This window comes from Motacilla alba, chromosome 1, assembly GCF_015832195.1.
Source record: "Motacilla alba alba isolate MOTALB_02 chromosome 1, Motacilla_alba_V1.0_pri, whole genome shotgun sequence".
NCBI classification, from domain to species: domain Eukaryota; kingdom Metazoa; phylum Chordata; class Aves; order Passeriformes; family Motacillidae; genus Motacilla; species Motacilla alba.
The window spans coordinates 54,994,415-55,008,636 of record NC_052016.1 but is presented as its reverse complement, the minus strand read 5'-3'; the positions used below and the strand labels follow the sequence as shown (position 1 = coordinate 55,008,636).

General features: G+C 41.8%; 1 protein-coding gene across 1 annotated transcript in view; it reads left to right on the top strand.

Annotated features, from left to right (window-relative positions):
• Positions 1–1,367: 1,367 nt before the first annotated feature.
• ATP8A2 (ATPase phospholipid transporting 8A2) overlaps positions 1,368–14,222 on the top strand; it is a 313,238-nt gene continuing 300,383 nt past the window's right edge. Inside the window, exon 1 of the mRNA XM_038147367.1 lies at positions 1,368–1,650. Coding sequence (XP_038003295.1) covers positions 1,572–1,650 — 79 coding nt within the window. The 5' untranslated portion in view covers positions 1,368–1,571. The remainder of the gene's footprint in view (positions 1,651–14,222) is intronic.

The window sequence follows — 14,222 nt, the reverse complement described above, 5'->3', positions numbered from 1 at the left end:
CTACGTGGGCTTGCAGGCTGACAGTCCACAATACTTTAAGTGTACTAGAAACACAGTTCACCTGAGGGCTAATTTCTGATGAAAAACTAAACATGAATCCAAGAGTTGCCATTCAGTTTTTGGTCCTTTTTTGGGAGCATTTTGTTTGTCTTTGAGCTGACAGTTTGAACTCAAAGTGAACTTCATTTTAATTTGTCTACTAGCTAACAATATATGTGAAGTGATTCCCTGTTCCCCAGGCCATTCGTTCTGGTACAAAGATACTGACCACAACAGAAAATCATTTGTGGAGAGGAGAAAGAGCAAGCTGAGGGAGAAAATGATGTTCATGAAAATAACCAGCTCCATGTCATGGTCTTAAAATGGGAAAGGCATGCCAGCACTGGGCATTGTCCTTGCTGGATGATTTAATTCACAAAAGCTCTTGGGCCACTTCTCCCAGAGTGATAAAATCCATGAGTAAAAGCCTCTCACAGGCAAATATCTGTCGGCAGCAGTCCTGTCACCAAGCACACATTGCCAGTGGGCTATGATGCATTCAGTGCAGTCAGTGTAAAATGCCACAGATCTGGATTACTTTGAGTTTAGGAAGTTCAAAGTGGTTTGTCAACAATATTTCTATTTCTAACATTTTGTGAAGTTGTAGCTAGAAAGTATCACTTTCCATACTGTATGTGTGAGGACACTAAAGTACAGCAAGATTCAGAGGTTTAGCATTATTTATGATCTTTGAAATAAAACACCCAAGTGTTTATGTGGTAGCCAACTCTGTGGGGTCAAGTGGCTGAGATACAGACTTAAGGCCATTTGTCACAGACCTTCAAGATACGGGGGACCATTTCTTATGCAGCAGATCTTTCCAAAACTCAGTGTATCCTCATCCTGTGGTGATTCTGCCTCATTTAAACCATTCTACCTTGAAGCTCATCTGGTAGAAAAAGCAACCCCTTAAGATGTGGCAACTGCTGTTAGCTATGCCTGGTTAAGACCAGGATCTGTAAAGATTCAGAGGCGCTGTCTTACCTAATTTTTTCCCTATTAAGTTACACTCCTTCTTTGCCTGTCCTTAGTAGGTAAATTCTCACAGTTGCAAATGTTTTGCACGTTTGTAAGTGCTACATTGATTAATCTTTCCTCTATTTCTTTTATTATCCTTGAATTACCGGACATTTTGAGAAGGAATGGTATCCTTTGTGATGAGGCTGGCAGCATGCCACAGTGATGAAAGATGTCCTTGTAACCGGAACAAAGAAGCCCGGTTCGGGATCCTGATCCCAGCGGGAGCTTTCTTGGGATGCTTTATGCGCCCAAAATGTCTAGTAAAATGCTAGCTCCAGACAGACACCTCAAAAACCCCACCAAACCCAGGCCCTGACTTCGCGGCACGTTACGCGATGGCTCACGGCGGGCGCACGGAGCCGTGAGCGGCTCCCCGGGAGGGCACCTCGGGGCCCGGCCGGGGCTGAGCGCCTCGCCCGCCCCCGCAGCCCGGGCGCGGCGGTGCCGGCGGCCGCAGCGCGGCGTCTGCGTGCGGGGGGGCCCATGGCCAGCGCGCCCCGGCCGGCCGCACCATGCCGAACAGGGCCGGCCTGGACACCGCGCTGAAGATGTCCCTGCGGCGGAAATCCTCCAAGATCCACTCCTCGGCCGGTGAGGAAAGGGCGAGGCGAGGCGGGCGGGAGCGGCGCGGGGAGGAGGCGCCGCGGCGGAGGGAGGAAGGAAGGCGCGGCGGAAAGGAAGGGAAAGGATGGCAGCGGCGCCTCCATGGCGCGGCCGCCCGGCCCTGCCGCCCCGCCGGCCGCGGCGCTCGGGGATCCCGCAGTGCCGCCCCCGCCCTCGGGGGCTCCCTTGGGCGAGGAGGGGCCGCGGGGCCGGGGCCTGGCGCCAAGGGCACCGCGCCCCCGCCGGCAGACCCCGGCCCGGTGCTGCTCCCCGCGCCCCAGCGGCGCTGCCGCACCTCCCGTCCGTCCCACCGCGACCCTCGGGCCCCCCGGCACCCTCAGCCCGCGGCGTGAACAACCCCTCGTCCTCTTGGCTCTCATAGCTTTTGACAGGAAAATTTCTTCTGGTCAGAGAGCAGTACCGCCGGTGAAGGGGAGACAGGGGTCCCCCCACCCCAGCACGCCGGTCAGGGGCCTCTGTCCCGTGACCAGGAGTGGGGAGAGCATCAGGCACTGCAGTGAGCCTGCGGAGAGGTGAATTACAGGGTTTCTTAAGAGGTTCATTTAAACTGTTTACCAACAGAAACTGTTTTCCAACTAGTTAATAAAAAGAAGTAGACAGAAATTGAAGGCTTTGAAGGTAGAATTCTGCTCGCAAAAGACTGACTTCTGTAGGACCAAGGTGCATTCAGACTTTGGTATGTTCTGCTTGTGCATAGATGAAGCATCAGTGACATTGCTGGTGACTTAGAGATACCTGTTCCTGTGCAAATTATTTAGGTGCCTAGTACAGTTTCAGTGGTGAGTAAAACTGTAGTATAATGCTGCTTCAGCACTTTTTGTTTCAATGAGAAATGTGCACATTTCCTGATCAGATCTGCTTTGGGTTAAATCTCAGAGCACCTTGGAGAGCGTTTGCTGGATTGCTTTTGGATGATGCTGTATTTGAAGATGTCCTTTAGCCACTCATGGCTGTTCAGCTCATGGAGCCAGGCTAGAGCTAGCTGCGCAACCAGGTCACTCTAGTAACATTTTCCTGTTTGGTCTCACTGCTTGGTAGCAAGGACAGAACTTTAGGGACTTCTGCATAGTGGCTGAAGTGGGATGCTGAGCAAAGAGGCGTGTAATGCCTGCTCAGAGGAAATGGTAAGGTTTCAGGGTAGGATTTAGCATATTACCAGCTCTACTTATCTTCAGCCTAAGCCATTCAGATGAAACAGTTGCAGTTAAGCAGATTCCACTTTCCAGTGTTTGGGGTTGTGTCCACTTCTGCAGTCCAATCTGAAACCCTGTCCTGTGATAGGGAGGCTCCTTTCACAGAGCTGCAGTTTGGCAGATCTTTTTGTGACTTGAGCTTTGGAATCCAAACCTAGGCTCCTTTCAGATACCGGATGCTTGGAGAATGTTTAGCTTCAGCATAGCATACATAAGGAGTTTAAGCTTCAGCTTTTGTCAATGTCAGAATCACACATAATAGGTTGGAAGGGATCACAGAGGGTCCAACTTCCCTGCTCAGGGAGGGTCATCCTAGAGCACATTGTATGGGATTGTGTCCAGAGGGTTCTTGAATATCTCTGGTTCTTGGTCATCCACAATCCACAGTCATTCTCATGGATCTAGGTGGTTAAGTTGTGCCTCGGTGCCCTGGGTGGTTGGGGCACCCAGATCTTCTAGCTGGGATTTATCTATACACAGCCTCAGACTTTTACATGTTCCCTACATTTCACATAAGGAGAATACAAATTAGATGATACTTTGAAGAAAGATGGGGGTTGCTGGTTAGCATTAAGATCAATTTCTAGCTCACGAACAATGTATTTCCTATCTAGAATATTTTCAAGAGTAACAAGAGTAATATTTATTGTTAAGTTGGTGTAGTTGGTTTAGTACACCCGAGCCAGCTCTGGTGACTTAAGACAACCAGAACCAATCTCTCTGCCACCCAGAAAGTCCTGCCTTCTCCATTCCTGTGCATTCCCACTGCCTTGCTTGTGTCAGCAATAGCCATTAGATGGTTATCTGGTCACCGGGATCAGTGCTGATGTGGCTCACTACCAGCCTGCATGATCTGAATGCCAGCAGGGACCAGACACAGAAAGGCAGTAGCTCTGTTTTTCACAACATGTTGTGGCTTGACCTGCAGACCTGCCGTCTGTGGAGGCCAAACAGGTTCACATGAGGAGCTCTGGGCTGTGTGAACCCAACTGTAAGAGCATACGTTTGGAGACTGAGCCACTGTCCACTGACAGTTCAGATGTGGCTGTGTGGTGGCGCTGCAAAATCTTAAGACCCTTTTGAGCTGAATGGTGTGGAGGGGGAACCGATCACCCTTTTGTCGTCCTTAGTTAGGGTCAGGTAACTGCCTCTGTCCATTGCAGGTTTTTTTGGCATCCATGTATCAAAATGTTGTCCCTCCTTTCCTTTTTAGAAGAAAAGATCTTTCCTGCCCTGAAGTCTTTTAGTTTATTTGCTAGTCTTGTTTACTTTTGAGGGAGTTTTGGTAATCTAAAGTATTAGGTTTTAGTTTGGGTCACTGAGATTTATTTTCACACCATGTAAAGCATTTCAGTAGCTTATAGACATTCCTCTTTAGTTAAGAAGACCACTGCCTCTGTGATGGTCTGACAACATCTTTTCATCTCAGATTTTCAACCCTCCTGCACTCGGTAGTGTGACTTCCACATGTGCTAATACAGTATAAAGTGTAACTGGTATATTTGATAGTTTTAAACCTGCTTAACACCCATATAAAGCACTTGACAGAAAAGCAGATGACGTGAAAAGGAGAATTTAGAGATGGGAAGTCACCTTCTGCCACTCAGATGATCACTGCGCTTCTTTTTTATGCATTTGCTCATTAATCGATTTTTTTCCTTGTACAAGTAAACCTTTTATTGCTGTAATGTTGTACCAACTGAGCTAAATTGATTAGATTTAAATTATTCTCAAAGTCTCTAGCTCCTTACTGTTGTAACCACAGACATCAAAGACTAACTTGTTCTTCTCCTTCCTGCCTCTTTAAAATCACTAAAAATAAGAAACTGTCAATAAGACATTGGATTACAATGGCATTTTTATTTTTAGAGAAAAAAATCGAATTTCAGCTTTATAATGGATTAAAGGTACAACTGATCTCTATAATATTTATTGTGGTCTTTTTCAATTGCTCAGTGATATACATCAGCAAGAAAAGTATTTTTAGTGTAAAGGTAGTAACAGAATCTTCTCTCAGGACATGAGGAGCTGAAATATAAACATCATTTCATGGTATGAAATAATACCATGAAATACCTTTTATACATTTTCCATCTACTTTTCCTGTGAAATACTTGCTCATAGTTTATGCTGTGTTTTTGATTTTAGAGTCTTAGTCCTTTCCATGTAAAGGATCTCTCTCTCCCATTTTTCAGAGAAATGTCTATGCAAGAATTTATTTGTGCTATTTTTGTGCTGTGATATAATTACCATGATTGCAACTGTTGGGAAGCATCATACAGAGCAGTTAAAACTCTACACAGACATTTGTACTTTGCTCAAGGCTTTTATCCTTGAACAAAGATGGTTAAAGAATTGGAACAGGCTCCTCAGGGAAGTGATTGGGTCACCATGCATGGAAGTGTTAAAAAATGAGCAGACATGGCTCTTTGCTGTAAGGTTTAGGAGGCATGGTGGTATTCAGTCAAAGGGTGGACCTGATGATCTCAGAGGTCTTCTCCAACTGCAATGATTCTTTGATTTTATCTGTAGTCATTTACAGGTTAGATACATATAAAATGCACAGGGCAATAGGTGAAATATGTCATTAGCTCTGCATGATTTACATATAGCTGTTGCTGCTTCACATGAGGGGTGATTTGTTTTTGTGGAGGCTGGTTCAGGTGGTGTAAGAGGCATGGTGAAGGCTACAAAGCTTTAACCTTGAAGCTTACTCTCATTACCTCTTCTCATAGGATACCTACATCCTATTTTGCAGGAGGATCAGCAGTTGCCTTGAATGCATTTTTAAGCAAACAACCACTATGAAGGGGTCAGCAAAGTGCTGAGCTAACAAATTCTTTAAATACTATTATTAAAACTGTTTAAGTAAGAATAAAAGCCCTATTCTGCTGAGAGAAATGTACCTGGCAGGAGTAGTGACAGTGGGATCTGAGCAGGGGGGGTGCTTCCTCAGCAAGTGCTTTAACTGCCCATTACCATCTCCAAGAGTCACTGAAACACTGAGCAGGACGATTGCAACCATACCGTTGGCACACAGAAATCCTGCTCTGTGATGGGAAACTTCTCCAGGTGAAGACTGAACTTGTACCAGTTTAGTGGCAGAAGTTAGTACTGAATAGACAGACTACTTCAGTCCGTGTTTGTTCATGCACGCACTCAAACTGCGTGGTGGTAATTTGGTGTGTTACAGACCTCCCATTTCTTTTCATCCATGTTTAACTGGCATGCAGTGTAGTATAATGTGCAGCTTATTCTATCACATCAAAGGCCCCATCCTATTTATGTAAACACCAGTGACAATTATAAACACCAGTGACAATTATGCCTTTTGACAAAGTGCTCATCACAATAAACCCCGTGCTTGATGTTACTATGTTTCTGTAGTAGCACAAAGGGGAGCCTTCTCAAGCTGTGTGGGATCTTGCACGACTGTAAAGTGAGGTGGTGACAGCTACAGGGCTAACTGGAGGCCGACCTGAACTTCTGCTGCCTTTGCTTAAAACTTGTTTGGCTGTGAGAGTTGGTTTGCATTAGAAGAGGAGGGAAGTTAAAACACCTCTGCTTATGACACTGAATTAGAAAAAGGTGATTTATGCACAGTTACTGTGGAGCAACTTCATAAATAACCAAGATCCTAAGTAGAGTGGCAGAAGAAACATTTTTTTCCCTACTGTGATGGGGGAGGTGAGTTTATTAATAAATCCATTAAAGATCAAAGCACTCAGATGATAAGGAATACGGTTATTTAGGAGTTAATTGAAGACATAAGAGATTTAACTACCCTTCTGTTTCTAGGATCAAATTAACTGAATGTATTTAATAAAAGTTAAAAATTCCACTCGCTGTATAGCCAATATATGAACTCTCTTGTGCTACTTGAGTATTCATAACTCCATTGAAACAGACACATGTACTGCCTATTTATAGAAACTGTTTTATTCCTTCTCTGTGCCACTCTCTCCACAGGACTCTTGTTTCAGATTTAAGTTTTCCAGCAGTATCTGCTTTTAGTATACTTCCCTGTGCTGGGTGAGTCAGTTTTCTCCTTTTCTGGGCAGACCTAAAAGCACTGCCCTACCAGTGTGATTTGGCAGAAATGCCACTCTAGTTCCATGAAGGATTAAAATATCTAACAGTGAAATGACTGCAAGGAAATCTGCTTGTCTGTTCAGGGTCCTAGAATATCACCAAGACGATGGAACTGCTGGGTGTATTTCCTGTATGGAACTCACTGGGCATAGAAGGAATAGTCATTTAGTATTGCATCTCCATTGCCACAAGGTTTGAGTGCAGTCTTGATCTCTGCCAACTCTGCAGGGTTTTTTTTTTTAACCTGGAAATCTATGGCTTCGTAAGTGATGTTGCTCTAAAGCACTCTCTTTTTTTTCTTACCATTAACCCTCCTTCTGTCTACAAGAAGTTTCAAGCCGATAGCTCCCATTGACCCTAGATGGTATTTTGGATGATCACTTGAAAACTGATGTCAGCATCTAAAACTGATCCCTCTCCAATTAGCAATTCACAAGGCATTTTTATTGTAGTGAAGCCTTGCTGAGGGCCCTTTGAACAACCAGGTCATCTGTTTCTGCTCTTCTGGAAGGTTGTCAAGTGATGCTCTGTAGACTTGCTACAGGGCAGCACTCTTGGCTGGTTCATTTTCCTTTGGCTAGTCTTGTTTGAGCTTCAAGTATGGACTTTAAATAATCTTTGAATCTGACAGAGCTGATTCGCTACTTGTGAGGCAATATCCTGAGCCACCTATGTTAGCTTTTCTACTGCAACAGGGAAGTGTTGCAGACTTGTTTTTCCTGTACCATGTTGTATTGTGGCACATTTTAATTATGTCTGTAGTAGTACAAATACTAGAATATCTGTTACAGGCAGTATCTGTGGAGACCGATTGCCAACATGTTCTTTTAAGGGATAGTTAATCCCAAAGTCTTTATTGCACATACACCTGGTAGAGCAGAGCAATTTATTAGATTTTGAAAAGACAGTTGAGTATCTCTGCAGCAACATCTTTCTGCTTCTGGGACAGCTCTTAAGTGTGGCTTGCCACAAATATTTTCCTTTCAGTCTCTTATCTTTTCCAGCTAAGCTGCTTAAGCCTTTTGGAGCAGTTGCAGGTATGTAAGACATGGCATCTGAGAGCTTTAGATAACTGATTCTCAACTGGTGCGCTCAAAGGATAATTTGGGAAAGACCACTGACACAGTTGAAGATTGAGAAAAAAACCCCAGATTTTACAAAGCTTGGAGGTTTATTTTTAGTGCAAAAAATTAACTGTCAATATTGAAAATATATTATTTTCAGCTATTCCAGTATTTGTTAGGAAAGCTCTCAGATTTTTGATTAGCATTATTGCCAACTTTTCATAATGAATCCTGCCCACTACAAAAGTTCCTGGACAGTTTCTTTCCAACCCCAGGAGTGGATATATGCCTACCTGTTTTGAAGTTCCTGGCTCTCAGACTGCTGCCTGAGTGGTAGTTACATGACAGTAAAATTACTGGAAGATACAATGGAGCAAAAAGACCTGAAAACAGAAGATGCAGAGCTTTGTATTTCAAGCCAAGGTGTGATAAGGCAAAGTTGACATGGTTATGATTTTAATGAGAGACCCAGTCCAACCACCTATTTGGACTCCTCACAGTAGTGACACAATTCCTATAGTTACAATATCCCATCCATGTAGTACCTGACATTCACAGGAGGTTTTCCTGACAGCTACAGGTGTCGTTGCCCTTGTGGTGAGCACTAAAACCAGTTTAAATGAACATGAACTTGAAGTGTCAGTAAATTAGTCTCAATACTCTCATGTTGTGATGGAGAATCACATGACTTACTGTGTATTTTAAATATATTTCTCCTGGCATCCCCCCCTTACATAGGGTATTTTTGTTAATTCTAATTCAAATTAACAGTTTGAAAACTCTTGCTTGAGGTGTTAGTGCAAAAAGAAGGTAAATGAGAACTTGTCTTCCACTTGACTGAAGTGGAAGAGCCATGTTTTATCAGTTCATAATGGATCCAACAAAATATGTCTGTTTGACCATAAGGTCTGTAACAAAATATGTCTGTTTGACCAAAAGGTCTGTAACCCTTTTAGCTAAGGGTTTGGTTTGATGAATCTACCTTCTTTTAGAGTGCTGGAAATCAGGATTAACACAAATTTAATTAGTGTATAGGTTCTATAAAGGAGAGAAGGCAGTCTGACATGTTGTTTAAAACTGACTGTGAGATCTTGATTTTTAATTCCTGATTTCTTGAACACAGATGACAAAACCCATTCATTTGATTTTATTAAATGAGCAGTTAGAAAGAGTGAAAGCAAAGTCTTTATCTCCATATAATAACATCACCCCAATAAATTTTTCTACTTTGAACAGAAGGAGGGCTCAGGTGTTACCTCTTGTCAGCCCAGCACTGTTCTGCCTATTTACACAAAACACAGTAAAGGCATTCTAAGATTCTCTGAGATCTGGGGACATTCAACCCAATGCTTATAAAAAGGATACATGAAACAAGTATCCCAGACTCTTTTGTGCCTTCAAATACTCTAAGCATGCGTCACCTTATTTAACAGATGCTGTTTATTTGTAAATGGGAGACAAAAGATGCTGAAAGGGTCTGTGCAAAGTCAACATCAGCCATCATAACTCTGAAACAGATACAGAGGTTTCATCTGCATTCAGCATATCAGTTATGCAGCTGGGAATCAGGATTTAACCTGGAAGCTTGAATCTGAAATCCAGATGACATTTAGTCAACATTTCTGCATCACTGGGAAGGCTCAGCATAGTTACTGCTTCAGTGGTCCTATGGCTACTGAACTGAAATACATTGACATCAATCCTGGTGCCTTGTTCTGAAGAGGGACAGAGAGACGGGGGAATTAAGGTGTGCAGGTGCTGCCCAGGCTGGGGAGAGCACCACTTCTGCTTTACAGATTAACAGTCTGATCTTCTTCCCAGAGTTTCACTAAGACAAGTCTGCATCTGGAAGCCATTCTTGTGCCATTTACCTGACTGGTCATAAGGGAAAAAAGGAGCTTCAATAAAAGCCTAGCAGACAGACAGGAGGAGAGAGGGCTAGCCCTGCCCCCACCAAATTTATCCTAATCCTGTGCTGCCTGAAGAGGGGGCAACATTCACTATTAGTCCTTAACTTAAATCCTGATTCTTGCTGAAGTTTTCCCTCAATCCCTCCCCCCCCCAAAAAAAAAAAAAAAAGTAGTTAATACTCTCTGCTTTTTATCGAAGTAATTTTATTTACAAATCTGAAATTTGCTTATCTTGTCTTTGAAAAGTTTTTAAACCCTACTAGTCATCATTAGGGTAACAAAGTGGGGTGATCAGTCTTCAGAAAGAGAAAGGAGTGGCTAGAAAGATCTGAAATATCTGAGGAGAAAGAGTTCACCTCTTATAGAAAAAAAAAAAATTGGGGCATCTGGGTCCCAAATTAAGACACTTTGGGAAAGTGCAAGTATCAGTCATTACTTTAGGGTTATTTTGGATCCATTCCATCTTGAGAAATTGGAGTTGGACATTGGGTTTCAGTTGGGATGGAGCAGTGAGCAGCTGCATGGTACTTACTTTCCAGCTGGGGTTAAACCACGACATATTTTTTCAGGTCTTTTTGTATAGTGCTGAGCCCCCATAATAGGAAGAATTAAAGATACATTTTCTGGAGAAGGTGAGCTTCCTGCTGTGAGTTGCAATGTTTACTGTCACTAAAGTTGCCCAGTTAACACAGATGAAACTTTCCCTAGTGCCTTCCAGGTAGCCCTTCTGTCATGGGTCTCTTAGTTGGGACTGTGAAGACAGTATCTTCCACGCACAGTATCACCCCATTACCATTCCCTCTCTTGTGGCAGAGTGGGACATGTGCAAAATTCAAAATCCAAAATCCCACGGTAGATCCAAGAATGCCTCTTTAGTTGCAGGATCTCCACTGAAAACAAGAAGTCTGGTTTGTGTCACAGTAGATGCACCTGCTTTAAATCTCTGGCCATTTCCACCCCTGACTCCATACTATCTCCCTCAAGTGTTCTTAGCCATGTTGTTTCTGGTAGGAATTCAAGTGAGATGCAAGGGATGGCATGGCAGTAAGTGTTCCCAACCCAGACTGCTGAGAGACTTCAGCAGTCCTAAACTTTCACCATCAAGAAAGACTGGGCTGCAAAGAAGAAGATTCTGCAGTCTTCAACACTGGATGGTTTTGTTGAAGTTTTGGCCTGGCAGATAATTACCTAAACCATTTTCTTTGAGGGCTTTCTGCCAAAACCCCAAAGAGAGAAAAAACGGGAATAAAATAGCTGTAATAATAAACCTGATATGATCTGGTTGAGACAATGCAATTTGTGTTAGTGCTAAATAGCAGGGGATTTAAATAATTTAGCATTCCTTTTGGTACTTTTTGGTTCATTAGACGGCCAGATTCCCAGGGTATGTGTACTTACCATTCCTGCTAGGAACGCTGTTGTTTACAGAGACATTAAACTCTCTTATCAGTGTCATCTTCTATATAGAGGAATCCTGACAACCAAGGACAAGAGTTAATCTTAGATCTTCTTCCTACCAGAAACCTCCTCCCTTTTTTTAAAATTAAAGTCCCTTCTTAAGACACCCAGCATTTTACAGACACAAGCATCTTGCTGAATTTCTGCATCATTCTTTTACAGCCTTCAAATCAAATCAGAACAGTTTTGCCCTCTGATGAGATGAAAACATTTATATTTCTGCGTACCAGTTCACATCTTGTCAGGGCAGATGGTACTGTTGGAGAGTACATTGTCATTAATTTGGGACTCAGCAACTGCAAACAACCATATTTTTTTATTTCCATCAGAACTAGTACACAAACTAGCATTCAGTAATAAAATGTTAGTATCCTAAGCAGAAGCCACAAAACTTACTGAGGTAGAGAAAAGTAGCAGTGATGTGGTAGCTCCTGTCTTTGTGAGGAGCTAAAGCTGTTTCACTGCAGTTTCAAGTATTTTGTCATCAGTAGCTCCAGAGCAAGGGAATAATTTTAGTTATCTACTTCAGAGGGCAAGATGAATATCACAGGCAGCTACACAGTGTTTGTATGGTGCTCAGAAACAGAGGGTCATATACAAAAATATTTCTTTAGTCAGGTAAGTTTACAGCCATTAGATTTACTTCTTTTTTTTACAGTTGCCATCTGGCTTTGGGGGTGTCAGACCTCATGAAACTAAGTTCACCTGGACAAAATAAACAGAACATGACTTTTTATTTAATCCCCTTCTTCTTGGAAAGGTTTATTTTTACAAGGTAATTTTATAAACTATATATCTGTAGGTTTTTTGCATTATTTTTTATTGTCTAAGTTGTTTATTAACAATGATTCTGTATTGGCATAAACAATTCTAATAAGAAAATTGATATATCCAATTTTTGTAGAGTAAAATTTGAGAAGAGTGATTAACAACCTGAAGAAGGGGGAAGGGAAGTTCTACATTAAGAAGATTGGCAGTGCTTCAACTAGAAGACTATGCTGTGACTGAGGCTATAGCCAAAAATAGAATTGGATTAACAGAAGAAAGGCAAGTAGATAAAACTAAGGTCAAAGCAGAAATAGATGCTTTAGAATTACCTCATGCACCAAAAGATGTGAAGAGATATTTAAGGAGTTTTCCTATTATATGCACCTATAATGGAAAAATCGATTTACAGCAAGAAGCACTATAAAAGACAACTCAAATAATAAGTTAATTAAGAAGACCTAAACTTTAAAATGGCAGAAAAAAATGACAATAACTTTTTCTGATTGTTTGTACAGGCTTTAACATGGGTGGTATTACAAATAAACTCAAAAAAAAAAAAAAAGCTGTAAAAGGCAGCTGTACTAATACCAACACTTATAAAAAGAAACAGTAAAAATAACACTAGACACTCTCACTGAGGTGGGGTAATAGAGTAGCAAGTCAATAAGTGGTGCTTTAACTCCTCCCCAGAAAAAAGGCTTAGCTAGGTAACACATTCTACCTGATGACAATTATTACAGCTCTGTTCACACTAATGAGCCCCGGATGCATAATTGGTGGGGGAGAGAAGCTAATGCACACAGATAGGAAGACTTTAAAAGGGAGAAAAGTAGTAGAAGATTGTGTCTGTAGAGATGTTGGTAAGGTAGACTATAGTATTTAAGAAATTTGTCCTTTCTTGTAGCTTTGAATTCTAGTCAGGAAAGTTGGTTTCAAAAGAGGGAAGGTTGTGCTTGTTGAAAAAATTTATTTTTGGTGTGTTCAACTCTAATGCTCTGAGGTAGATACTGACTATCTTTTTTTCAATTTTCTACATGGAAAAGCTGAAGACCTGTTTTCTTGATAGGAAGGTTTACTCAGAGCTAAGGTAATGGTCTACTAGTAAGCAAGACCTATGTCTGCTTTTATTGTAATGACTTTGTTCCTTTATTTCTGATTAGATATTGCTTGGTAAAAGTATAGTCAAAACCTAAACCCTGAGAGGAGACACGAATTCATAATTCTTTCCTGTAATTCTGTGTTCCTGTGTGACATGAGCACTACAGTGATGGCTGTCAACAGCTGGATAGTAGTAGTTATGTTACAGATGAAAGGTATACTTGCTTAATGCAAGAGACTCCTTCAAATTTCTTGGGATGTAGGGCTCATTACTGGCAAGGAACTGTTGTTTTGATGAGGAGCCCAGTATTAGGACAGTAACTGAATGGGAGGGATTTCTCTCCACTGAGTACTTCTGCTATTCATGGCAAAATAGAACAGCTGTGTGGAAATAGTGTTTCAGTAATATTCCAATGACCTCTAAACGTGGAATTAATGCTTATTAGTTTGGGACTTCTGCTCATACATTACTAAATAATTTCTGTAATAGTCTGTAGAGTGAAGAGAAATAAGGCTTGTAATCTTCCAAAAAAAACCTGCTTTATGAAATTTGTCCCCAGTAGTTATTTCAGAGAACTAAGTATTTGCTTTCTTCTTTTTTTTTTTTTTTTTTTTTTTGAAAAAAGGGAGTGGATATGAAACTTTTATTAGGGGTGAGAATGACTATTTCTCTTTCAAAAGGTGTCTCCTCTTTCACAAAAAGACTTACAAAAAGACTTACTAAACAATGGGTATAAAATCTAGGAATGGCTGTAGGGTAGGACTGTCTGAAATTCTGTCCTGAAGAGTGTAGCACCTCTTGGATTCATCATCTGAAGTCTGGCTGATAAGCCTTTCCTAGGAATGAAACACCACTGTTTGCTGTGCCTCAGTGGATGCACTGTCACTGGAAATGAGTCAGCCAGGTGGTGATATTCAGCTTTCAGCAGTGGTTGGTTGGTTTAGGCTTTTTTTTT